At 53.4% G+C, this 25,050-nt stretch overlaps 10 protein-coding genes across 10 annotated transcripts; 7 read left to right on the top strand and 3 right to left on the bottom strand.

The window, feature by feature from the left end:
* Positions 1-175: 175 nt before the first annotated feature.
* Positions 176-1,997, top strand: KRP23_7509 (Aldehyde dehydrogenase family 7 member B4; the record flags this gene model as incomplete). The annotated part of the gene is made up of 4 exons (XM_067892835.1): positions 176-580; positions 646-1,407; positions 1,480-1,569; positions 1,653-1,997. 4 exons carry the CDS (start codon positions 176-178, stop codon positions 1,995-1,997), a joined length of 1,602 nt encoding a protein of 533 aa, XP_067744677.1.
* Positions 1,998-2,090: 93 nt separating this feature from the next.
* Positions 2,091-4,576, bottom strand: KRP23_7508 (E3 ubiquitin-protein ligase ptr1; the record flags this gene model as incomplete). Its single annotated transcript, XM_067892834.1, has 2 exons — positions 2,091-4,341; positions 4,422-4,576. 2 exons carry the CDS (start codon positions 4,574-4,576, stop codon positions 2,091-2,093), a joined length of 2,406 nt encoding a protein of 801 aa, XP_067744676.1.
* A 211-nt stretch (positions 4,577-4,787) lies between these two features.
* Positions 4,788-5,543, top strand: KRP23_7507 (Hydrolase pyvD; the record flags this gene model as incomplete). The annotated part of the gene is made up of 1 exon (XM_067892833.1): positions 4,788-5,543. The coding sequence occupies one exon, from the start codon at positions 4,788-4,790 to the stop codon at positions 5,541-5,543; it is 756 nt and encodes a 251-aa protein (XP_067744675.1).
* Positions 5,544-5,861: 318 nt separating this feature from the next.
* KRP23_7506 (L-galactono-1,4-lactone dehydrogenase, mitochondrial) lies at positions 5,862-7,586 on the top strand (the record flags this gene model as incomplete). Its single annotated transcript, XM_067892832.1, has 1 exon — positions 5,862-7,586. The coding sequence occupies one exon, from the start codon at positions 5,862-5,864 to the stop codon at positions 7,584-7,586; it is 1,725 nt and encodes a 574-aa protein (XP_067744674.1).
* Positions 7,587-11,941: 4,355 nt separating this feature from the next.
* KRP23_7505 (uncharacterized protein) lies at positions 11,942-12,199 on the top strand (the record flags this gene model as incomplete). Its single annotated transcript, XM_067895880.1, has 1 exon — positions 11,942-12,199. The coding sequence occupies one exon, from the start codon at positions 11,942-11,944 to the stop codon at positions 12,197-12,199; it is 258 nt and encodes an 85-aa protein (XP_067744673.1).
* KRP23_7504 (uncharacterized protein) lies at positions 12,196-13,206 on the bottom strand (the record flags this gene model as incomplete). Its single annotated transcript, XM_067892831.1, has 1 exon — positions 12,196-13,206. One exon carries the CDS (start codon positions 13,204-13,206, stop codon positions 12,196-12,198), a length of 1,011 nt encoding a protein of 336 aa, XP_067744672.1.
* A 102-nt stretch (positions 13,207-13,308) lies between these two features.
* On the top strand, positions 13,309-14,133 carry KRP23_7503 (uncharacterized protein; the record flags this gene model as incomplete). Its single annotated transcript, XM_067892829.1, has 3 exons — positions 13,309-13,394; positions 13,513-13,697; positions 13,796-14,133. 3 exons carry the CDS (start codon positions 13,309-13,311, stop codon positions 14,131-14,133), a joined length of 609 nt encoding a protein of 202 aa, XP_067744671.1.
* A 297-nt stretch (positions 14,134-14,430) lies between these two features.
* Positions 14,431-15,444, top strand: KRP23_7502 (NKAP family protein; the record flags this gene model as incomplete). Its single annotated transcript, XM_067892828.1, has 2 exons — positions 14,431-14,627; positions 14,721-15,444. 2 exons carry the CDS (start codon positions 14,431-14,433, stop codon positions 15,442-15,444), a joined length of 921 nt encoding a protein of 306 aa, XP_067744670.1.
* A 4,764-nt stretch (positions 15,445-20,208) lies between these two features.
* Positions 20,209-21,783, top strand: KRP23_7501 (Flavin-containing monooxygenase FMO GS-OX-like 1; the record flags this gene model as incomplete). Its single annotated transcript, XM_067892827.1, has 4 exons — positions 20,209-20,272; positions 20,339-20,460; positions 20,537-21,516; positions 21,588-21,783. 4 exons carry the CDS (start codon positions 20,209-20,211, stop codon positions 21,781-21,783), a joined length of 1,362 nt encoding a protein of 453 aa, XP_067744669.1.
* Positions 21,784-21,986: 203 nt separating this feature from the next.
* KRP23_7500 (uncharacterized protein) lies at positions 21,987-24,894 on the bottom strand (the record flags this gene model as incomplete). Its single annotated transcript, XM_067892826.1, has 2 exons — positions 21,987-23,284; positions 24,252-24,894. The coding sequence occupies 2 exons, from the start codon at positions 24,892-24,894 to the stop codon at positions 21,987-21,989; spliced, it is 1,941 nt and encodes a 646-aa protein (XP_067744668.1).
* Positions 24,895-25,050: the final 156 nt, after the last annotated feature.

Genomic DNA, 25,050 nt, shown 5'->3' with positions numbered 1-25,050 from the left:
AAATTTATACTTCCATCTACTAAAAATCAGTTTATTTGACGTAGAAGTGGATTCCCCGTCGAATCTGCTGCAATCTAGATGTTAGGCACTCGCTTTGCTTGAAGTTTTGAAGCTCCATGACGCTTCAGACTCACAATCGAAATCTCGTCTTGCCCTCCAGCACCCGAATATCCACATGCTGAGCCTCGCCCGTGGAAAGCAGCCCCAGTCCGCGCGTCTGCTGACGCAGTTGGCTCGACGCCGCATGTCGTCAGGGCGCCTGGCACAGTTCCCCTTCCTGGAGGAGCTCGGCCTCAAGGACGAGAACCACGGCGTGTACAACGGCCAGTGGTTCGGCAGCGGAGACGTATACACCTCCGTGAGCCCCGTGAACGGACAGCCCATCGCCAGCGTCCGCGCCGGTAACAAGACCGACTACCAGAAGGTGGTGGCCGCCATGGACGACGCCAAGCCCCAGTGGTGCGACCTGCCCGCCCCTGCTCGCGGAGAAATCGTGCGCCAGATTGGCGAGGAGCTGCGCGTCAAGCGGGACGCTCTGGGCAAGCTCATTGCCCTGGAAATGGGCAAGATTTACGTCGAGGTGAGTGGTATTGGCTGATTGGGAGGCAGCACGAGGATTCTGACATTGCCTTTGTGCTGAACTAGGGCGTCGGTGAGGTGCAAGAGGCGATCGATATCTGTGACTTTGCAGTTGGACTGAGCCGTACGCTCAACGGCACGGTGATCCCGTCCGAGCGTCCGGGGCACTTCATGATGGAGCGCTACAACCCGCTCAAGGGGCACGTGGGCATCGTCACGGCCTTCAACTTCCCCTGCGCGGTGCTGTTCTGGAACGCGGCGTTGAGTCTGGTCTGCGGCAACACGCAGATCTGGAAGCCGTCCGAGTCGCTGTCGCTGACGTCGGTGGCGTGCACCAAGATCATCGCAGACGTGCTGGAGCGCAACGGTCACCCTGGAGCAATTGCGTCGTTGGTCTGCGGAAGCGGCGCGGAAGTGGGCGAGGCGATGCTGCACGACAAGAGCGTGGAGTTGGTCTCGTTCACGGGATCTACGAAGGTGGGTCGCCACGTGAATGAGGTAGTGTCGTCTCGTTTCGGCAAGACCATCCTCGAGTTGGGTGGCAACAACGCGATGATCGTGGACAAGGACGCGGATCTCGAGATGGCGCTGCGTGCGACGTTGTTCTCTGCTGTGGGAACGGCTGGCCAGAGATGTACTTCGCTTCGTCGTCTCTTTCTGCACGAAGATATCCACGACGAGTTCCTTCAGCGTCTAGTTTCTGCCTACCAGAACGTGAACATCGGCGACCCACTGGAGGATGGTGTTCTGTGTGGCCCATTGCACAACACTCAGGCTGTGAAGAACTACCTCGACGGTATCGATTCCATCAAGAAGGAGGGTGGCAAGGTGAGTGTCCCATTACTGTGAAGCTGGATGCCGAGTCTGGTTGTGTTCTCACCAAAATGTCATGTACTATAGATTCTGACGGGAGGCAAGAAGATAGAAGGCGATGGTCACTTCGTGGAGCCTACCATCGTTTCTATCGCCCATGATGCTGAGATCGTTCAGGTAAGCGTAGCCTTCTTGTTTAAATGCCCTTCAGTCGGTGTTACTGACTCAGCTATCCAATGTCGTGCGCTCTCCTACAACAGAAAGAAATCTTTGCGCCGATCCTGTATGCTCTGAAGTTTAAGACTCTGGAGGAGGTGATCGAGAAAAACAACGCTGTTCCCCAAGGTCTCTCATCGTCCCTGTTCACTAAGAACCAGTCTGCAATCTTCAAGTGGACGGGCCCTCTTGGATCTGACTGCGGTATCGTGAACATCAATATCGGACCGAGTGGTGCCGAAATTGGCGGAGCTTTCGGCGGCGAAAAGGAGACGGGTGGTGGCCGTGAGTCAGGCAGTGATGCGTGGAAGCAGTACATGCGCCGATCGACGTGCACCATTAACTATAGCAAGGAGCTTCCGCTTGCTCAGGGTATCGACTTCAGCTAAGGCATGCAGACACTTTTGCAAACGTATCCTTCCTTGATCGTTGTAAAACACATAATTGACCATCTTTTTGCGTCCGTTTGCCATTCGCGGGCTTCAAGAGAGCTCGAAACCGTCCGCGTTTGTGATCGCAAACGTAACTTTCTCGACGAGTGTCTCGTAGCTAGTGTATTCGGGAAGAACAAGCTGATTGAAGCATGTATGTGTTCGTGGCAGAGCTTGCGGGTCGAGATCGGACTTGGTTAGGTTCAGCGGTGGCTCGAAGCCATCGAGCGGGATCTTGTTTGTCCCTGTCATGAACTTCAAGAACATACCACGCAGCTCGGTCGTGAATGCACGCAGTGCCTGCCACAACCATAATACAACTTGTGCATGTTCGTCGTAGCCGCCTTGGAATACTGTGCACGATCGCAGCTCTTCCACATCGATTGTTGGTTTTCCATTCACCAGCATTTTCAGTTCGATAAGATTAAACACTTTGATTGCTGATAGAGGAACCAACGTCGTGAAACCCTGAACTAAAGCATCCATTTGTGCCTGAGCACCAAATTGAGTTCTCCACTGCACCACCAGGTCCACATACTCCTGTTTGTTAACGTCTGTGACTGGAATGTCCTTCCCATTCTCCTTTAAGTCCACGACTACGGGCTTCTTACCAGCTTCAGCAGCTTCCATCTCCACACTAAACGTCTCATCGATCACGTCGGCGATGTCGTTCTCAAGCATCCACACTAGGGACTTGTGATACTGCGAGTCCATTTGGTGCAAATCTTCTATTCCAGTAGACTGTTGCAATAGACGCTTGTAGACTGCATCGCAAAAAGGCAAATCCAGGGTTTGTCGGTCAAATATCGCCTTCGCTATGAACTTGCCCAGGAACTTGTATTGCTGTGCAAAGTTGGGGAGCTGTGACGACGTGAGTTCGACAGCGAATAACCCTTCATCACAGATTTTGAAAAGCCGGCGGCTTTTGTGTGTAGCAAGTTTCGAAACTTGCAGAAACCAATCTTTAGACAGCCCACCTGAGTCAATGCCTGGTTCGTTCTCGAATGAAATCTTGGGTTTCGCCACCAAATCAGCTTTTGTTAGTGGTTGGAAGTATTTCAAAGTTCCTTCGAACATGGATTCTCTCTGAAGCTCAATCTTCATCGTGTTGCCGAAGTTGAGACCCTGCATGCTTTTCCGCAGCTCACGATGGAAGCGAAAGCGCTTTCGCCTGAAAAGCATTTCAGGAGTTTCTTCGACAGTGATCACGCCCCTCTCCTCCCGCATGACTGCAAGCTCTGGAGGCTCTTCGGTCACACGCTGGCTAGTGAACTTGTTAAAGTAAAACACTTGCTCTGTTTTGGGGTCCCAGCACTGTACCCAGCGATCATAAGCGGCAGTTTTTTCGGCGCTGGTCAGTTCCACGATTTCGGGTTTTCCGTATGCCATCGTTTTGACTGATTTGCTCTCGACAAATGCAGTAGCCCCGACAACATTTGATGCCTGCAGACGAAACGTGTAGGTAGTTTTCGGGGAGAGCCTTCCAACAACAAACCCAGTTCCAGTTCCTTCATAAACCTGAAGAAAGGAAGACTGCTGACCACCCCCGCTTTCACGGACTTCAAGGGAATAAATTACAGGTGGGGCCCCATTCGCTTCGACTGGAAACCAGAAGACGCTTGCATACGTATTCGACACTGCACCAGCAATAGGCATCCGAGGAAGATCTGGTGGCCCTGGCAGAGTCCAGAAGACCTCACTTTGGTCACTGTATTCACTCCATCCTCCAGGGTTTCGCGCGCGGACTCGGAACTCGAAGGGGGTATGGCACTTGATACCACTCAAACTGACGTGTTTCCAGGCCGTGACTACTGCCAGCCCCGCCCAGGAATTGTTAAGGCTGTCTGCTCGTCGATACTGTACCTCATATCGGTCGACGGTCGAATCCGTCGACTTCTTCCACTTCACAACCAGCTCTATTTGCAAGGCCTCCACCAGTCTCGGTGGTTTCAGCACGGGCGGGGCACGTTTACTCGCCGCAAAGTCCATGATGCTGTCCGCCGATATTTTGTACGGAGCCTGCGAGTCATTCGCGTTGGCCTTCGGCGTGCCCCCGGCCTCCGAAACAAACACGTTGCCATTAATGTCAACAGCCACGCCCACAGGGTATCGCACCGGACTGGCACCGCCTCCGCGTCTCTTGATTTCCGCTTCATCAACTGTGATCCAGAGGTAGGCCTGGCCAGCTTTGGAGCTCGAGCTCGGATACTTTTGCGTCTGCACCGTCACTGGCGCGTAGGCGAAGAGGTTCTCCACGACGTGAGCCACCGCCGCTTTCTGCTTTTGAGCAGCTTCCTCCTCTCTGCATAATAGGCAATCAAATAAAACAAGTACAGCAATTGTTAGAATTATCCCTAAAACTTTTGGAGCTCCTTGGGAGACCTCTTGGCCTGCAACTCGTCCTCGAGCTCGAGCTGCTCGTCAGAGGGAACCGGCACTACCACACGCGAGTTTGTGGGCGAAGACGACGCGAAAACGCCCTTAGTTGCCACCGCAGACGCAGACGAAGGGGGCGCCTTGCGCAGCACGCCGCCCATTTTGCTGCATACGGAAGTTGAAGTGGATAACGGACCGGGTTCAGAAATTAGACATATGTCGCATACAAATCACAAGTAAAGTGATTTGGATTCAGAAATTACGAACCCGCCAGTCCTGCCCAATCACACCACCAGAAACGACACACATCTTCAGGCTTGTCATTCCTGGATCCGCCTTCAAGTGACCAAGTCTTCTTCTTCTTCGTTCATTATGAGCTGTTGCCCCGTAACCGCTGAGCCCGCGCGCGACCCGGCCGACCACATTGGCGCCATGAAGAAGGCAGGCAATACCAACATCTACGTGACGGGCCCCGCCTCCTCCAAGGCCGGCGTCATCGCGTACCCGGACATCTACGGCCTGGACAGCGGCCGCACCAAGGCCGACGCCGACATGCTGGGCAAGCTCGGCTACGCGGTGGTGGTAGTGGACCTGACGGACGGTGACTACCTGGCCAACACGGACGGGCTCGTGGACTGGTTCAAGAAGTACACGTTCGCAGAGCACTTCGGGCCGCGCATCCAGGACGCCGTCAACTACCTTAAGGGCGACGTGGGCGCTGAGCGCATCATCAGCTACGGCATGTGCTGGGGATCGTGGGTGGGTGCCACGCAGACCACGCAAGCCGACCCGGTTGTGCTGGGCCACGTGTCCTTCCACCCCACGTGGATCGTCGAGAACATGCTCAAGGGCGATGGCGCTGTTGACAAGCTGGCCGAAAGCGTCAAGGTGCCGCAGCTGCTTCTGGCCGCTGGCGACGACCCGGACTTCGTCAAGCCGAACGGCAGCGTGGACAAGATCCTCAAGGCTCGCGCCGATATTGGCGCCAAGTCCGACGTGCTGCTCTTCGCCGACCAGAACCACGGCTGGGTGCACCGCGGCGACATGAACAATGCTGCAACGAAAGCTGCTGTCATGAAAAGCTGGCACAGCGCGGTCAAGTTCATCCAGACGAACTGCCCTGTGTAGAGGATCGCGAGCACATCGACACGGCCAATTTTACCCAGACAAGCTGTCCCGTGTAGAGGGTCGGCTGATGGATATTCCCCATCATATGCGAGCAGGAAGCAGCGAGCGATCTTTCAGCGTAGGTGTGTGCGTACGTGTTCGTCAGCTACAGGTGGCTCAGCTAATTCTCTTCAAATCTAGCGTGATTTTTCGACGCTTCTGATTCGCGGGTAAAACAAAATAATGGAGATTACGTATTCAAATTGAACGCAGAGCCCCACATTTTCACTTTTGGATCGTAGTAGAGCCCCACATTTTCACTTTTGGATCGTAGTCACCATGTTGAATGCTACGACCATGCAGCGCGGGCTTGCGCGGCGCGCCCTAAGCTCCCGCATGCTGAGCAAAGCCCATGTCAGCTCCGTGCAGGCGGCCGGTCTGCACTCGGCCCGCGCTGGGCAGAAGAGCTCCCGGGAGTCCGTTAGGTTCGCTGCGTTGACAGCCGCCGGTGCTGCGCTGGCTGTTGTGGGCATCTCTGCAGGCCTGGCGGACGCTGCGCAGGCGGAGAAACAGCAGGAGGCCGAAGACCACCACGAGTTCGTCAACTGGTCGGCCACGCACGAGTGTCGGCCGCAGAACTTCCACGTCCCCGAGACGGTGGACGAGGTGGAGAAGCTGCTGAAGAAGTACCACGACAAAAAGCAGAAACTGCGCTGCATGGGGGCTGGAGTGTCGCCCAATGGCCTTGGGTTCTCCGGCAAGACGGCCGGCAAGTCGGACGCCAACGAGGCCATGATGACGCTGGCGCTCTTGGATAGGGTCCTCAAGGTCGACAAGGAGAAGCTCCAGGTCACGGTCGAGACCGGCATGATTGTCGGAGAACTGCTGGACAAGCTGCGGACGTACGGCATGACCATGCAAAATGTCGCGTCCATCCGTGACCAGCAAGTGGGTGGAATCTGCCAGGCCGGTTGCCACGGAACGGGGGCGGGCATCCCGCCTATTGACGACCAGATCGTCGAAATGGAGATCGTCACTCCGGCCAAGGGCAAGATGACCCTGAGTGCCACAGAGAACCCGGACCTTTTCGCGCTTGCCAAGTGCGGTCTTGGGGCCCTTGGTGTGGTGACCAAGGTGACGCTGCAGTGCGTCCCCATGCACAAGCTGATCGAGAAGACCACCGTGATGACGCTGGACGAGATCCGGCCGAACCACAACCGCTGGCTGGTGGAGTTCCAGCACCTGCGTTACATGTGGATCCCGTACACGGACGCGGTTGTTGTGGTACAGTGCCGTCGTGCCCAGGAAGACGAGCCTCTGAATGAGAAGCGCTTCCCTCCGGTGCAGAACAGCGACAAGGTGCGCCTGGAAGCTCCCCGGAAGCTGTACTTGGAGCTGACCAAGGGTAAGCCGGAACCCGATTACCTTGACTGGAGCTTCACGAAGCTGCGTGACAAGCTGCTTGCGATCAACCCGCTGGACAAGAAGCACGTCATCCGTGTGAACGAGGTGGAGAAGCTGTTCTGGAAGCTCAGCGAAGGCTACCGAGTCGCATACTCGGATGATATCATCGGTTTCGACTGCGGTGGGCAGCAGCTCGTGGAGGAGGTGTCCTTCCCGACCGCTGGTACGCTGGAGCTGGACTTTATGCAGAAGCTTCTCAAGCGCATCGACGACGAAGATATTCCAGCGCATTCACCGATCGAGCAACGTTGGACGGCTCGCAGCACTTCCTTGATGAGCCCTGCGTCATCCTCCAACCCAAACCAGATTTTCTCGTGGGTGGGTGTCATCTTGTACTTGCCAACTGCGGAAAAGAAGGCTCGCGAGGCCATCAAGGACCGCTTCATGGACTTTTATGCCACGTATCGTGATTTCATGGAGCCGTTCGGTGCGACGGAGCACTGGGCAAAGATCGAGTGGTCTACCGATGCCACCGAACGTCAGAAGATGCGCGACCGTCTGAACAAGAGATACCCGGTCGACAAGTTCAAGAAGGCCCGTGACGAAGTGGACCCTCACCACATTCTTTCCAACCACATTGTTGACGAAATGTGCGCCTAAGGCAACGTACAGGAACTGTAGGCTTTTCCGTAAGACTTCATTTTGAATACGATCTTACTTGTTTGTTCTGGTCGCTATAAAGTTGAAAACCTGTTCAAACTGACCGGCAGGCAAATAAGCCAGCCACGCTGCCACGAAATACTGACTGAAATGGGCTTCTGATGTTGACGTTCCTTTCAACTGATCTAACTGGTGCAGCACACGAAGCAGCGAGAGCTCGATTTGTGTCCGGATGGTGGACCATGCCCACGTCGTATCCAAGTGGAGCTCGTAGCTAGCCGAAACAAGAAAGCACAACCATCGAACACAGAGCAACGTGCCCGAAAGTGATCTCTGAGACGATGTGACAGCCTGGTCGTGTGCAGCTAGTACATGGCCGAACGATCCCACTAGCAATACGTTCAATGTTGTCACTGGTTGGACGTTCACAGCACCCGAAAGACACCAGCATTTTGCAACGTAGCGCATTATCGAGTGGGTTGACAGTGACTGGCATGACATACGCAGTTCAAACTCCGGCTTTTCGGGCAATTTACCAGCGGCCCATTCGGGAATGCTAAGACACTCTCCTTCAGTAAACCGCGCATCGATCGGCTCGTATTGCAGCAAATACGGGATGACGTTGTCATACACAATTTGGAAGAGGCCACTTCCGCACTCGAGCATCATTTCCGCTACTGCAGATTGGATCAGCAGGCTGCCTTTCACTGGTTGCTCGGTGAATTCCGATCCTGAAAACTCATGCCCGGCTATGCGATCCAAAAGACTCCAGGTTTCGTCCTTGGTTGACTCCAGCGATACACTTCCCGACAGTGTTGAATCCCATAGCAATCCCCAGATCAGCACTTGGACAGAGGAAATCACACTTGGCAGTGGCAAGGGAGGTAGAGAAGTCTTAACAGAAACCTCCTGCATGTAAGCTTCAACAGCCACCACATCTTCCAAACCCTCGCACGAGTCATCGTTACTGAGCTCGCTGTTGAACAGACTGATCAGCGTCCATATCGCTGGACTGAGCGGTGCAAACATGACCGTCGGTGCAAAGTCCGACATTTCCATAATGTCCTTGAGTAGCAATAACAAATTCTCACGAAGCAGCACGCCGAATCCCAAATCGCTAAATCCAGGACAGCACAACGTCGCTACAACATGATTAAACAAACTCTGTAGGGCAGCAGGACTGATATCCAGCTCGGCTCTTGTCTCCACAAACTTGTCAAACAACTCTAAGATGAGGGTGTACAAATTGAGCACAATTTGTGCGGAGATTGACTTATCGTCCAAAGTAGAGCAGAGAGGAATCAAAACTGCATCGAGAAGCTTGCTTATTGTCATCACTGCTGGACCACGTTTGGACGAGACTTTGGTGGAGACACCAACAAGCGGCTGGAGAAATGACACGACATTTTGGCTTTCTCTGTCGAAGCTGTTCTGGTTGCTCGATATATCCAGCAGGGTTTGCTGCAGCTCACGCTCAAGCAGAGTCCATGCTTTATCTTCAGCTCCATCATTCCAATCTGCAAGTAGAGGTGACGAACACAATACACTCAAGTACAACGAGTGATGTTGTGTGTCGATTCGAGCGCCACGGATACATTGCTGAATGACTAGCCCAGGGCAAAACGCAGATAATATAATGAGTGAAGCAGTGTGTTCGAGGTCGGTCGTCTTACCTGTGAGGCGATTAAACAGTCGTCGAACTCGGCGCTCAAAGTCGTCTTTCACGGATTCGCAGTGGTCAACAAAGCAAAACTTTGACTGTATTTGAAGACCCAGGAGGAAAGACGCATGGATTGGGAGGACATCCAGATGCTTGACCGCTGACAATTCTTCAAAAACGCGCTCGAGCAGTTCACTTGATATGGACGATTCTTCGCTTGGAAGTGAGAAGCAAGTCGACGAGAGCTCCTTCATCGCTGAAACCTCTATGTCAGAATCGTCAAATTCCTCATGGTCTGTGGCAGCACTATTGATCCTGGGATCTGGAATCGACACGTTTGCGCTCAGATATTCCTTTAAATCCGTAGTGCATATCACAACATTCAGCGTACGAGCAATAGTTTCCGGTACTGCAGCACTTCTATGTTGTGCAACCTCATTTGAATCCGCCTCTGAACTCAACGTCACTAATTGCTCCGCGAGGTCCCAGAAAACATCAGCTACCGGCTTTTGCTCCATTCCATTCAGCTCCATACTATTACGCTCTTCAACCGATCCACGCACCGCCGCCAACTCAATTTGTTGCAACGCAATGACCTGCCCCGCTTCATCCATAAAAGACCGCCCATTTCGCGAATTGGACAACCGAGAATCCAACACGTAAGGTAGCTTCAGAAACTGCATCCAAACGGCCGCATCCTCATTCTCCGCAGCACAATTCACCAATGATCCAATCATACAACGCGTTTTACTGCCCAAACCACCGTTTGTCTCCATCATCCCCACAATTCCATCCATCCGGTCCTCGCCAGTTGGATCACAAGCTGCAGCTCGAACAACTGCCGCTGTCAACAACGCACCCAGCATCGGGACCAATATCGGTCTCACCCCGTCCTTTGTAAAAAACGGATCCGAACAAGCAGTAAACAACTTGCTCATATCCTCTAGAGCATCCGTAGCATGACACTGCAGTAGCCACATCAAAAGTTGCTCCTCCAGTCGACAGGCCACCACTTGCACCACAAAATTCCTGACACTATCGTCTGCCCCCTTCGCGCCCTTCCATTGATGCTTAGCTATTGCAAACACTTCATCGTCACTAACTTCATGCTCGGAGCCCCAGCATCGCTGAATCGCTGCCACAGCGACACCAACGTCCTCAGACTCCATCGATTTCCACGATTTGGTGCCAATAGTTCGGATTGACCAATGAAATCTTCTCAATTTTATAGATAAGCTAAAAAAAAGTGGCCAAGAAGCTCCGCTTCTTCTGGATCAAGTGCAAGAGTGGGCTGCGCTTTCCGACCCAGTACTTTGCCGCGCTCGCAACTGAGTCCCCTCGGCCAGTCCCGGGTGTACCGGAAATCATCGCTCTCGCCACCGTTCGGGAGTACACTGCATCACGACGCGTCATACCGAATGCCTACAGAATGCGAAGTACGCTGCCCAAGAAACGTTCGCGACTAACCCCTTTTGAGAAGTCCCAGATTCGCAAGCGATACCAGAATGGGGAGATAGATACCCGCTGTAATTTTCATCTGTAGCGTCAAGCGATGGTGAAAGCAGTGCAGCAGAGCAGCTGGTACTCCGGCGTAGCGGCTTGAAGCTTCGGCCGCGTTGCTCAAGAGTTTGTCTGCGGTGAGAACGAGAGAGAAATGGAGAGGAGATGAAGGTGCTCCGAGGTTTTCGGGATCCCGAGTTTTGGAGTTCTGGATCGCCCAGTACTGCATTGCTTTCGTCCGGACCGGCAAGAAGGACATCAAGGCCATCTGCGAGGAGCACCCGGGCTGGAATCGACGAACGGTCGCCCACTACTACAGCATGTACGAGCGGGGGGAGAGCTTGCAGCCCAGGTGTGGCGTTGTGGTACCGGTAGAGCATTCTGAAGGTACTTGCAGAAGGCTGCGTCATTCGCATGATTGTCGACGAGCAAAGCGCGCTTCAAAAGAAAACATGACTTGGCTACGCAAATTCAAGGACGCGGGGATCCCGGTCAAGACTGGACGCGTGCCCGGCTTAATGATCCACCACAAGTGGACCATCGTCAACGGCGAGTTTAGCCTAGGAGGCTCGGGCAACTACAGCGCGGTTGCGTTCGATGGAGCCTGCCACGCAGAGATTTTTGAGACGCACACGGCTCAGGCGCATCTTGATGTGATCAAGCGCGAGTTCGAGCAGCTCTGGGAGGAAGGACGGGTGCTTCAATGGGCGTCGAAGAATTCTGCTTGCTTCATGTACTTTGGGGAAACCCTAGACGAAACGATGTATCACCCGGGAGAGGAGGACGACGACGAGGAAGAAACGAGAATGAACCCCCCGGGAGAGCAGGACGAGAACGTTGTTGATGTGTAAGATGTGGTTGAACGTGCGCGCCATTGTTCAGCAGATGCCCATGAGCGAAGTCAACGAAGGCATTGCTATGATGCGTGAGGGCCGTGGTGCGCTACCACATCGTGCTGCGCGACATCAAGCCCGTGTACAAGAAGAAGTTCGGCAAGGAGCTGAGGTGAGCGGCGACTATGGCGATCTGCTGCTGTCCGTGTTCGACGCGCGCGGCTAGGCTGCTGCTGTTGCTGCACTGTGGTGCCTCGCTGTGCGGTTGGACGAAGACAAGCGATTTGCCAAGTTAAGGTTTGCTTCATTTGAAAAGCACATCCCGATGTCTATTTCCTGCGGGCGAGTGATGGACCGACTCAATGTACAGTCTTGGCAGTAGCGCCGACTGCTTCGGCCCCGGCGATGCTGCCATGATGTTTCCGTGCTGCAATGCCATCGATCAAGTGAAGCTCTCGAAGACGAAGACCCAAAATCCAGTTCAAACGACCAATATCAACGACCGGGATGGTTATCGGTACTTGCGAAGCTACAAGACAGAAGAAGAAGCCGACGATGCGACAGACAATGAAGAGAGAGCCTGGGGCTTGGACTCATTGAAAAGTTTGCTCCACAGTTAAACTAAGGTGCTGGATCTGTCATTGCTGTAGCTGCGGGAGCTCATACGATTCTTTTTCAGGTAGCGAACTCGCAGCAGCTGGAAGCAGTGTCGAGCCTCGGCATCCGAGATCATCTCGCCGTCGACCTTGAGCAGCGCGATGGCATTTTGGTCCTCCATCAGATCGTTTTGCCGTCTGAGCTCATCAACCAACGTGCTCGTCAAGCCTTGCAATTGGTTGTTGGAGATGTGGGCAAGCGCTTCCAGTGGCGCATCCGCTCGTCGCTTGCGACTAAACGACTCGTCGGCGGTGCTCGCGTCGGAAGTTGAAGCCTGAGCAACTGCAGAAACAGCAGCCGCTGCAGCGACGGTCGAAGTTACAACCTCACTAGCACGAGCCGGGTCTGTAGTCAACGCAGCTGTAGTGTGAGTACATGCAGTTGAAGGACTATCCGTAGTGGCGGTCTCCTGTTCCGTGACGCCGCTGTTGGGCATGGCTGCCTGTGTCTTGACGCCACTGTTGGGCGTGGCTGCGTATGCCTTGACATCCTCCGTCGAAGAGCCCAAAGAGTTCATAACCGGCACCGGATGATTGGTATTGGAGTTGGCGCAGAGCTGCAGCCACTTGGTGGAATACCGTAGCTGCTTCCAGCAGGCCTCGAAGGTGAACTTGCTGAAGTAGTGGCGGTGAAACGAGCTCTTGGCCTCGTCGATCCACTGCTGCTCCTTGAGCAGCGCCACTGCCACGGCGTCTGCTGAGTCTCCGCCGCTCTCCTCCGCTTGCTTCATGTGCTGGCTCTGCAGCTCATTAAATATGGCCGCGAACTTCTGCGAGTCGCGGTTAATGCGCGTCCAGCGGACTTTGATCCCCGTGAGCGGCCGCTGCGTGTCCACCTCCTGGTGGAACAGGTCGTGCACCACGGTCCAGAAGTGCGGGGTCCCGGCCTGGGGCTGCAGGTCGCTCGCGCTCAGCCACACGCGCGTGAGCGACTGGTCCTCAGCCGGGTTCCAGTTGGTCTTCTTGCCCATGCCAAGCTCGACGCTTCAGAAACACGTTTCTAAACTGAAGCATACAATCACCTATATTCCCGTTAAAGTTCGATTGAAAACCTGCAATTTTGCACATCAGCAATGTCGACTCGAGCGTGGCAAGTAGAGGCGGCGACCGCGACGGTGGCGGCCGTCCCGCTTGCGTACTGGCAGTACCAGCGCTACATGTGAGTGCGCTTGGCTGATGAATTTACTCCAACAATTACAGCGGAGAATTGCAGCGAACTGATTGGCGCAAGTGCTAACTGAGCTCTTGACGTTCATGTGTGGCGTGCGTCGATTTAGTGAGCGAAAGGAGCGCCACGAGGCTATTAAACTGCTGAGGAAAGTGGAGCTAGTTGCGCTGGAGGTGGTAGTCCGTCTCAAGCACACGGAGATCCAGGCGAATGAGCTGGTGGAGTACGAGGACAAGAAGGAGGCAGGCGAGACGGAGGAGGAGGACGCGACCGCCGACTCTACGTTAAACTCGTGTACGTTGATGTGCTGTGGTATCGACTAGCATTTGAGGTTGCTAGTGGACGGGTGTGGCTGTGGACGGCGGCTCATAATGGCCTTTGTGTGTTTGCAGACTACCACTTTGACTCGCAAGGCAACAAGCTCAAGACGAAGTGGGACTCGTACGATGTCGATGCCGAGCTGGAACGACTGGAGAAGGAAGAACAAGGAGATGAAGTTTTGATGTCTACAGCAGCCGGTAAGAAACCCGTCCATAGGGAGCCGCAGGTGAGCCGATCGAAGCTCCTCGCCAACTCGATGGGCATTGAGCACGAGTTCGAGGCCGTGCTGTCGTTCCTCGACGACATCCGCGGCGACGACGAGGTCAAGCAGCTTCGCAAGTCCATCGCTGCTAAGATCACCAAGGACTACTTCGCCCGCATCGACGCCATCCGAGCCCTCCTGGCTTGAAGTTAGCACTAAACTGATCAAGTGTAAAAAACTGATCAAGTGTCAAATAACCGACCCGTTACGTTGCCCACACTCTCGTACCGGTATTCTCTTCGGCGGGTTGGCCATTTGGCTAGACATCCCATGGGCCGGAGCTCGAGTCCTCGCCGCCGCTACAGGTCTCCGTCGCCTCGACGCAGCCGCAGTCGAAGCCGCAGCGCCCGCAGAGGCGCCAGACGTGGGCGAAGTCGTAGCAATGACCGACGCTCGCGCTCTCCGCGTCGAGGGCGCCAACTCTCGTCCAATGCGCGCGAGCCAATGGGTCGCTACGGACCTTCGTCCGGCGGCGACTACCAGGGCAGAAACAGCAGGTCCAGGAACGACCAGAGCGACGACTTCTTCGAGGAGAGGAAGCGGCAGCGAGAGCGCAAGGACTTCAGCATCTGGGCAGGAATCCCCAGCCCACCGCCTATGAAGAAGAAGGTCAAGAAGGAGAAGACGCCATCTCCGTCCAGGTCCATGTCTAGGTCGAGATCCAGGTCCAGGTCGAGATCCAGATCCAGGTCGTACAATGACTCACAGGTTTCTGACTCGGAGAGCTCGGACAGTGAAGATGAACGACGTCGACGCAGGAAGAGCAAGCGCAGATCCAAGTCTTCCCGTCGGTCGCACAAGAAGAAGAGCTCCAAGAAAAGCTCCAAGAAGAATAAGAAGAGTCGTCGCAAGAGACGTCCACACTCACGTAGTGAGAGTGACGACAGTGAGTCTGATGTGTCGGTGGCTTCAGAGAGGAAGACGGAGCGCAAACTTAGTGTCGACAGTCGTAGCTGTGGGAGCGACGTGGACGAGAAGAGGGAGGCGACCAAATTCAAGGAGGCGGTACAGGGATCTCGCAATGATGAAGAGGAGGACGACGAGATTGGACCGAAGCCTTTACTAGCAGCTGAAGAGACGGCTGCTTCGTCACTCAACTATGGTAAGGCACTGCTGCCAGGTGAAGGTGCTGCTATTGCCCAGTTCGTTCAGAAGAACATGCGTATCCCGCGTCGTGGTGAAGTGGGTTGGAACGGTGAAGAGATCGAGAATCTGGAGAATCTGGGCTACGTGATGAGTGGCAGTCGTCACAAACGCATGAACGCCGTCCGTATCCGCAAGGAGAACCAGGTGTACACGGCCGAAGAGAAGCGTGCGCTAGCACTAATTAACTTCGAGGAGAAACAACAGCGTGAGAACGCCATCATGAACGATTTCAAAGAGATGCTTACGGACCGGCTTACCAAGAAACACGGCTCTCGCCTTGTGGAAGACATGGAGTCGTCAGCGAAAGACTAAACAGTGAGAGACAAGTGATAATGTATTGCTTCTCATGTCTGACTGCTTGGTGTGTGAGCGACAAATGCAATCTAGATAATAGTCCGTTGTTCGAAGCCGTTTAGAGTTCATGCGTATCCTCAGTTTCTCCGTAAATGGCATGCTCGATATCGTTGCTTCGGCAGAATAATGAATGAACCACGTTCGTCTTCCATTGCTTGCGACAGCCCCTCCTAGTGCCCCGTCGAAAACACTGTTATGATACAGGTAAGCCCGGGGAATAACTCTCCATCGAGGAGCTCGATGTCATCTTCTCTAACCATTTTTCAAGAGCCCAAACGCTAAACGCTTTCAGTGTGCTCACCTCGAGCGATCATTATATTCCGGGCCACCGCTCTCAAGATGCTATGCAGACTCTCCAGTGATAAGCCCCAAAGTCTGGAGTATGAATTAATACAGATTCAAGTTGTCAATGCTGACCATTTTTGCTGGGGGGGGGGGGGGGGGGGGGCAGTTTACGGTCAGCTACTCAAGAATGATTTAAGACCAACCCTATTTCTATGGTAACTGCTGAAATAAGTCGCGCTTTGTCTGGTCTGCAGCAACCCTGTTGCTCGCAAGCCGGCGCCGAGGAGTACCCTCATCAATACTTCCCCCAATATTATGGTTAAACATGCTAACAAGACCATCAGACTGCCGCTCCTGGCATGGAATCACCCGTTGAGTTGATACGACACCGACTACGAACAAATCTTGCTTCGGAGAGACCCAGTTAAGCTGATGAATAGCGAGATATTCCGAATCATTTTCCTCAACCAAGCGAAGAATGCCAAATGCTGCAAGAGTACCAGGCTTATAGTACAGCTTGCCATTTTCGTAAGCATATCCCGCTAGCATTATCAACTTACAGCGCTCTCCCATGATTGTATCAACACAACACGGTGCAGTCAAAGCAGCAAATGAGCCGAATTGATATCTCACGAATGCAACCGCTCCGAGAGCTCGAATACAGGCGAGAGTTATAACGCAACCAAGCACGATAACTCCATGCCCGATCAAGCTCCAGGCGTAGTACGAGACAATTATCGCCTCTGTATGTGTATCCTTCAGGCCGGTTCGATTGACTGATGTGATATACTTTTGCATTGCTGCAGCACATATAAGCTCCCCGATCATTAGTGTTTCGTGATTGAACAACAGTCGCTTCAAGAGGCAGCGTGTCCTCTCCGTAAGGCACGTTAACGATTCAACCATCTCGAACAGCATCGACATCAGTCCCGATAAATTATAACCGAGGGAGACGTACTGAAGATGCCCCATAAGACCTTCCAGAGCAATAAGCATAAACAGCTCACTCATCACACCTTCAACTAAAATGTATAGTAACATCAAACGATGATAGTTGCTGGCGGTATGTGCCGATAAACGCATGCTTTCTTGGACATACACCATTGCGTCGCTAAGTCGAATGGTGTGGTGTGCATTCTCGCATCGGGCACTGTGCCGCATGCATAAGACATAGCTCCTTCGCAGCACGCAATATCTGTACGCAATCCAAAGTGAGCCGAGCAAACCGTACCAATACGATCTCCGGTATTCTGTTGTCGCTTGATCAGCAGCAAGAGCTGCTCCGTTACTGTCAAATGTTCCTAGACCTCTTATCGTGACGTATAAATTCTTGTCCTTCGAACAGTATGAGCCTGTTCCTTCTTCATAAAATGCGTAATAGCCAAAACTGCCATGGTAGAAGTAATAGTCAAGCGAGAAACTATCATTCTCACAGTTTTCTTGTGTGGTTGGTGACGGTTTTGTCTTCTTTGTTCCTAGGAGGTAGAAACCGTGTAAATTGTATTGAGGTATCACAAAATGGCACAGACGACCATTGTCCACGGTGAAGTAGTGCGTAGCCACCAAATTCCAGTATATATTCGCAACGAACAGCTCTTTGGCGGGGCATCTTCGTTCAATATCAATGTTCTCCTTCACTGAATTAGCTGGTACGATCAGGCGCAGAGAAACCTTGTGCGGAGTCACGAAGTGCACAAAACTTCGTACTTGAAGGATAAATGGGAATAGCCCGAGACCCATCCACACTATCACGAGCAAATATTTACTTCTCATTCGAAGACAACTTGGTGCTGTTACCACATGTGGCGGCTGCTGAAAACTCTCTTCAACACAACTCACTTTCATGCTTGAACGATAATGATCGGTGCCTCTCGCTCGATTAAGTGTGCTCAAGCCAAAATTGGTTTGGTGTCCGTTAGCAGACTTGAGACACGAAACGCGCTGCATAAATGACAAGGAGGGCTGATTTTAGACTGACAACCCGTGTGCATCTCCAGTGCATCGTGAGTTGTGAAGTTTCACTGAAATGACTGCAGCACAACAGGACGACTCACTTTGATCGGAGACGCAACATGAGGACTACTCACTTGGGTTGTCGAAGGAAATCGAGGGCTTCCTACTTTGATAGTCGCAGGCTCGAGGGCAATCCTATTCTCGAAAGCTCGCAGGGGCCATCGACTACTTCCAGGTTCACCGAGAGCTCCACCTAAGACTTGAGTGAACGAGGTCACAATTCCCGTACATATTTTTTCAGGGCAAGGCTCCACACGTCTTCCTTGCACAGATCCAATCACGAACAGGTCTCGACGCGGAATTGCAATCCAGTAAAGTTTGTGCAGCACCAAGAACTCTCGCCCGTCGTCCTCCATCATCTTCATCATGCCAAATGCCTTTAAGGTGGCCAGCTTGTAGTAAAGTCTGCGACTTTCGTAGGAGTATCCACCCAAGACCACCAATTTACCACGGATTCCTAATGTGGTGTCCACACAGCAAGGTGCCGCCAAAACGGCAAAGCAGCCGTATTTCCACCGCATATAGACGATTGCTCCAAAGGAACGAACAACCACAAGAACCAATACACAGCCTAGCACTATGACACCATGACCAACCAAGCTCCAAACGTAGGGCGATATCAATTTTGCGACTGGAGCCGAGTGCTTGAAACCTTCGGACCGATTCAGCGCAGTAAGGTAGTGCTGCATTGCCGCCGCACAAATGCACTCGCCAAGAAGCATGGTTTCGTAGTTGAACAAAAGCCTCTTGATTACACATCGTAGCCTCTCTCCAAGCCAATGCATCGTTTCAACCATCTCGAACAGCATCGACATCACCCCGGAAAGATTATAGCCCAGCGAAATGTACTGCACGCGCCCGATAATCCCCTCTTGCGCGATCAGCAGAAAGAGATCACCCATGAGCCCTTCCACCAATAAATACAACAGCGCGAGTCGATGGTAATTCCTTGCATCGTATGCTGACAGCCTCATGCTTTCTTGAACATACACCACTGCGTCATTTAATCGGAGACGTTCGCTCATGCGATCACACCTCTTGCCATATCGTTTGCACGATATGTAGCTTCTCCTGAGCATCAAGACCCGGTACGCTATCCACACGGATCCACTCAGACCATACCAGTATGAATCGCGATATTCAGTGCTGCCTTGATCATCAGCGAGTGAGGCGCCGTTTTTGTCGTAGGTGCCCAATCCCCCCACCAGCACATACGCAGTCTTGTCGATGGCACAGTATGTGCCCTTCGCTTCCTCGTAGAATGCAAAATAGCTAATGCTGCCGTGATAGAAGTAATGCGAATATGGGAAGCTGTCGTCTGCGCAGCTCGCTGGTGTTGTATCGGACGCATTTGTCTTCTGATTGCCAAGAAAGTAGTTCCCGTGAATATTGTACTGAGGGACGACAAAGTGGCAGAGCTGTCCGTCTTCAGCTGGAAAATAGTAAACCGGCGAGACGTTCCACCAAATACCAGCGATGAACAGTCCAACAATTGGGCAATGCTCGTGTAGGTCGGTGGCCTCGTGCACTTTGGTGTCCGGGGGCAAGAGGCTTCTGGAGATTTTGTGGGGCGTCACGTAGCGCACGTAGCTCCTCGCCTGGAGCACGAGTGGAGCTACTCCAATACTCATCCACACGAGGAAGAGCAGCCGCCGAGCCGAGATCGGGAAACCGCGTCGCTCACCAAGATGCGGACCGCCCAGCACCAGACTGCTGTCCAAACTGCGAGCATGCAACATCGAGTCGAGCAAGAAGCATACGGCGGAGCCCCTATTAGCCCACGTCCAAGGCGACCGCGAATCAGCGACCGAAAGCGAAACCAACAAGCGTTCATCACCATGATAGCACAGCAGCTATTTTGGCTTGGCGGCGGACAATGAAAGAGGACATTCCATTGCTCGATTGACTTGAAGAATATTGTCCTTGTCTACAGCAGGATGTGGTGACCAAGGTCGAAAGTAAGGTAGATAGCTTCGGCCAGCGCGCACGCCGTGACGATTTTGCGGTGGGTGAGGTCATTGGCGACCGCTTCAACGCGTATGCGGCGATACAGCTCGCGCGTCACGCGTTCCCGTGCCCGCACGATGGGGTGCCGTCGCGCTTCAATGCTGCAGCGCCTGACCCGGACTGCTTCAGGTGTCGGATTTGACAGCGAGTTCTGTGTCTGATGCATCAGCCTGGATGAATAGATGCAGGTGTCCTGCAGCCATTGCCATCGCCAAATGCGCAAGCAGGTCGAGTACAGCTGGACCGATGGCCTATCGGCACACGCCACCGGCATGCTGTCTGCATCGGTCCACCCTTGTCTTTGTCGCTGGTGCGCGCAGGATGGGCGTTAAGCGTCGATGTGTGGACGAGTGTGTGAAGCTCCTCGGGAAATCACCGCGGCAGTCTAGACTCGCAGCCCATTACCGAAAAGGAGCAATGGCGCAAAGATCGACTCAGAGCGTTCGCGTGGGCATCATCGGCGGTGGCGCCGCTGGCATCAGTACGTCTCGCAGTCTTGGTTGAACGCACCCGTCTCACTTGTGTCTGATGTTTTGCCATGATGCAGTCGCTGCCAAGAGCTTGAAGGAGGCTGGCCACGATGTTGCCGTCTTTGAAAAGTCCTCGCACCTCGGAGGTATTTGGAAGTACGACGACGCTGCTGATGCACCGTCCTCCGTGCTCTACAAGGTGAGCGCAAGTCGCTATTACTGCAGTTTGCGGTTCCGTATAATGATATGTCTGTTGAATCGTTTGCTACCTGCAGTCCCTGCACACGAACCTGCCGACGTCCATCATGCAGTTGAAGGACTTCCCTTTCCAGGCGGGACTTCCGAGCTACCCGTCACACGCCGACGTGCTCGCGTACCTTCAGCACTACGCGAAGCACTTTGGCGTTGATGAGTTCGTCCGTACGAACACGACAGTGACGGACATCTCAAAGGTGAGCAACCAGTGGAAGATCAGCCTGGAGTCCAAGGAGAAGGGTGCGTATGAAGAGGAGTTCGACCGCGTGGTGGTGGCTAACGGGCACTTCAACAAGGCCTGGCAAGCTCCGATCAAGGGGATCGAGCACTTCCCAGGAGTAGAGTCGCACGCGCGCTCCTACCGAACACCGGAACCGTACCAGGGCAAGCGTGTTCTCGTGATCGGTCGTGGTCCTTCGGGTCAGGACATTTCGCTTGAACTCGCGGAGAGTGGAGTCAAGGAAGTGTACGTAGCTGCTCTCGACTACGACCCGAGCGTTGTTGACGAGAAGGACACGCGCATCCTGAAGCCTACGGTTGATCACATTGCTGAGGGTGGCACGGTTGTGTTCAGCGATGGTTCCTCGATCACCGCTCCCGATGCGATCCTGCACTGCACAGGATACTTGTACACAGTGAACGACTTCTTCCCGTCCGAACTGTTGTTCCCGAAGACGGAGGTGGCGCCCGACAGTGTGAGCGATGAAGTTGCGGAGGATTTGGGCGGGGCTACCACGGCTGGAACGGCAGTGGCCCCTGTGTATAAGCACCTCTTCTCCATTGAAGACCCGACTGCTGTCTTCATTGGTCTTCCGTTCTCCAACCTGCCGTTCCTGTGTTTCGAGCTTCAGGCCAAGTGGGTGGCTCGTGTATTTGATGGCTCGGTGGCACTTCCTTCGATGGAGGAGATGTACGTGGACTTCTTCGAGACTGTCCGCAAGATAGATGGTCCTGCCAGGAAGCTGCACTCACTCGGTGGCCTGCAGAAGGACTACTTCACGTGAGTTAGCCAGGTATTGATTGTTGTGCACCTCACACTAACGATGTGGATTGTTCTTTATTCAATTCCAGGGAGCTGGGAGCTAGATCTGGCACCGTTGTCGACGAGAACATTCACGAGATGTACGAGGACGCTGCCTACCTCCGAGTAAACTTCCCGCACGACTTCCGCTCGGCTGACTTCAGTCTAGATCCGGTAACTGGAAAGTGGGTCCGCCGTCACAAGCCCAACGCTGGCGCCGCTGATCTTGTCAAGGTGTTTAGCTGATGGACTCGCACGCATACGAACACGTAGTAACTCACTCGGCCCGTATCCGCACCTAGAGCATTTCTCTCTTTCCCCATGTAATGACACGTATCGATTCATGTTCTCTCCACGAGAACGTCCGTCCTGCCTCAATCAAGTGAACATGCGATACACATGTGATCCTAAACCTTTGTGTTATCGTTAGTTTACCGTAATGAGTTCAGCTAAGGGTCAGCACTCCAGCCAAAGGACTCAAACGACCCACTTGACATCGACAACGATCGCCGTGGTGACCACGACGGCATCGAGTCTCCATAAAGAAGCCCCCACGTTCTACCAGTATCGTTTGTATCCCCTGACGAGTTCGAAGCTGGGGTAAGCTGGTTGAGAATGTTGTATCGCGCGATATTGGCAGGTTTTTGGCTTTGAACAAATTCGAGGCATGGGCGACAGACGAAAACTTGTTTTTTCCTAATCGCCAGTCCCTTTTTGTGTTGATCCAATACCTTGTAGACTTGCTCCTCCCGACAACTGGAACACACTGGTGCTAAGCAAAGAACGCAGTTCCGCTGGTCACTTCGATTACGAACATTTCGTGCAAATACTGCGGAGCATTGTGAGCAGTTCATCGAGTAGCCCGACAGCTCGTTCGCCACTCCTCTTCGGCGTGCGCTCTTCATATTGGCGATACACCACTGCAACTTTTTGTGCTCAGCCAGCATCGGCGACCTGAAAAATCCTAATAGCGATTGCCACGTCGAGCTGATGATGAAAGATTCCATCAAGTTCCCCAGCGATTCCACGTATTGTTGGATGTACACATCCACATTCCCGTCCACTTGCTGTCGATACAAAGCTCCAAACATGAATTTCCCTCGAATCATGGGCTTCGGCAGCGGTGGACATTGCGGCAGCGGAGCCGGTTGCAGCAAGTCGTACCCAATGCGTTCTCCATCTGAAGTCGTGATAATTCCGGATGCTGCGAGCAGTACGAAGTCTCTTGGTTTCACCACTTTGCTGACGAGCCACGGCAACCGACTCGCCATATAAAAAATAGACAAATTCTGGAATGGCTTGTCATCCGTCGGCCCCACAAGTCTCGCCAGCATTGCACCGCCAATTTCTTGGTTCCCTAATGTGGAGATGCGAACTTGCAGCGCTTCAAAAGTGGGCACCGCCATTCCGTACATGACTTCGTCCAGCGATGCCGGGATAGTGCCGACCATCATGAGCACTGTGGGGTCTCCCCAATTGTCGTCAGGTAGATGGAGATCCGTCCGGATGTGGCGGATACGCTCCGAATACAGCGACGCATTCTCCTGCGTTTTCTGCAGCTTCCAGCGCGCACTGTCGAGGTTTGAGTGGTGTCGAGGGGTGACGCCGGCCAGGCGTTCGTCATAACTGTGCAGCGTCTTCTCCAGCAGCTGCAGACTCAAGTCGTGGCAGTGTTGCTGGTCCTCGAACGTCAGTTCCAGCGGAGGAAACGGAGACTGGTCCGGTAGGCTGAAGTTGGTCTCGTCCTCTGCCATGGTAATCGCGCGGTTGAGTATCGAGACACGTTCTGAACTGTTTGCTGGTTGAAATAGCACTGCGATCTGCCAATTTAGTGCCAGAGACGGGCACTGCACAGAGCTCCATGTAGTAAGGAAGGTCTGAGACTAGTTATTCACAAAACGACACACAAGAATGGAAACCCAGAGTGTCCAAGTGTTTGTGCATTTTACATGATATCTTTCGGAACGATATTTTTCCTCCACGACTGTCCACCCGATGATGTCTTTCTGCAGACGTGGATTTTACGCTTCGGGGTTCGTTGGGGCGCCATTGAAGCTTCAGCTAGGGATCGACGCTCCAACTAAAAGAATCAAACGACTCACTAGTTATCGACAAGGATCGTCTTGGCGACCACGACGGTATCGAGTCTCCAAACATTATCCCCCAGGTCACTCCACTGGTCTCATTCGAGTCTGTCGCATCCGACGCTGGCGTGAGCTGATCATGAATGCTGTGTCTCGCGATCTCCACAGCTTTATGACTGCGCACAAATTCGGCACACATTCGACACACGAACACTTGCTTTTTCTTGGTGACGACTCGTTTCTTGTGTGGGCCCAGAACCGTGAATACTTGCTCCTCGCGACAACTGAAGCAAACTGGGGCTAGGCAGAGAACACAACTTCGCTGATCACTTCGACTGCGAGCGCCTCGTACAAAAGCCACAGAGCACAACGAGCAACTCGATCGGTTTCCAGACAACTCATTTGCAAGTCCTCGTCGACGTGCACTCCTCATGTTGGCCATACACCACTGCAACTTCTTGTGGTCAGCAAGGATAGGCGACCTAAAGAATCCCAGCAGCGATTGCCATGTCGCGGTGATGATATAGGATTCAAACACATTGCCAAAGGACTCGAGGTATTGTTGGATGTACACATCCACACTCCCGTCTTCTAGCTGTCGATACAAAGCCCCGAGTATGAACTTCCCACGAATCATGGGCTTCGACAACGGCGGGCATTGCGATAGCGGAGCCGGTTGCAGCAAGTCATATCCAATTCGCTCTCCATCTGCGGTGGTAATGATACCAGATGCCGAGAGCAGCACGAAGTCTCGAGGCTTCACCAGAATGTTCACGAGCCACGGCAATCGAGTCGCCCAGTAATAGATGGATAAATGTTGGAACGGTTTGTTCTCCGTCGGTCCGACAAGCCTTGCGAGCTGTGCCCCGCCGATTTCTTGGCTCCCAAGTGCCGAAACTCGAATTTTAAAGTTGTCAAAAGTCGGGACCGCGACTCCGAGCATGATCTCGTCCAAAGGCGCAGGAATGTTGCCGACCATCATCAACACGGTGGGGTCTTGCCAGGCATCGTCCGGGAGATGCAGATCCGTCCGAATGTGGCGGATACGCTCGGAGTACATGGACGCATTCGCCTGCGTTTTCTGCAGCTTCCAGCGCGCACTCTCGAGATTCGAATGGTGTCGAGAGGTGATGCCAGCCAGGCGTTCGTCATAGCTGTGCAGCGTTTTCTCCAGCAGCTGCTGGCTCAAGTCGTAGCAGTGCTGTTGCTCTTCGTACGTCAATTGCAGCGGCGCAAACGGAGACTTGTCCGGCAGTTTGAGATCGTCTTCCATAACAATCGTGTGGCTTGGTCGGTTCTGAACATTTTTTGATGGGCATGATTCGGCTATGCACTGGAAAATGTCAGTTTAGTGCCTGCAGTGTGATGTTTGCAAACGGAGACTTTGGATTGGGGGAAGGCGTTTCGCTAGTGCGTGGCCTCACATCAG

Source organism: Phytophthora ramorum, assembly GCF_020800215.1.
Source record: "Phytophthora ramorum isolate Pr-102 chromosome Unknown Phyram_PR-102_s0006, whole genome shotgun sequence".
Classification (NCBI taxonomy): domain Eukaryota; phylum Oomycota; class Peronosporomycetes; order Peronosporales; family Peronosporaceae; genus Phytophthora; species Phytophthora ramorum.
Note: the sequence above shows the minus strand (reverse complement) of the source record. Positions and strands in the feature narration are given on the sequence as shown.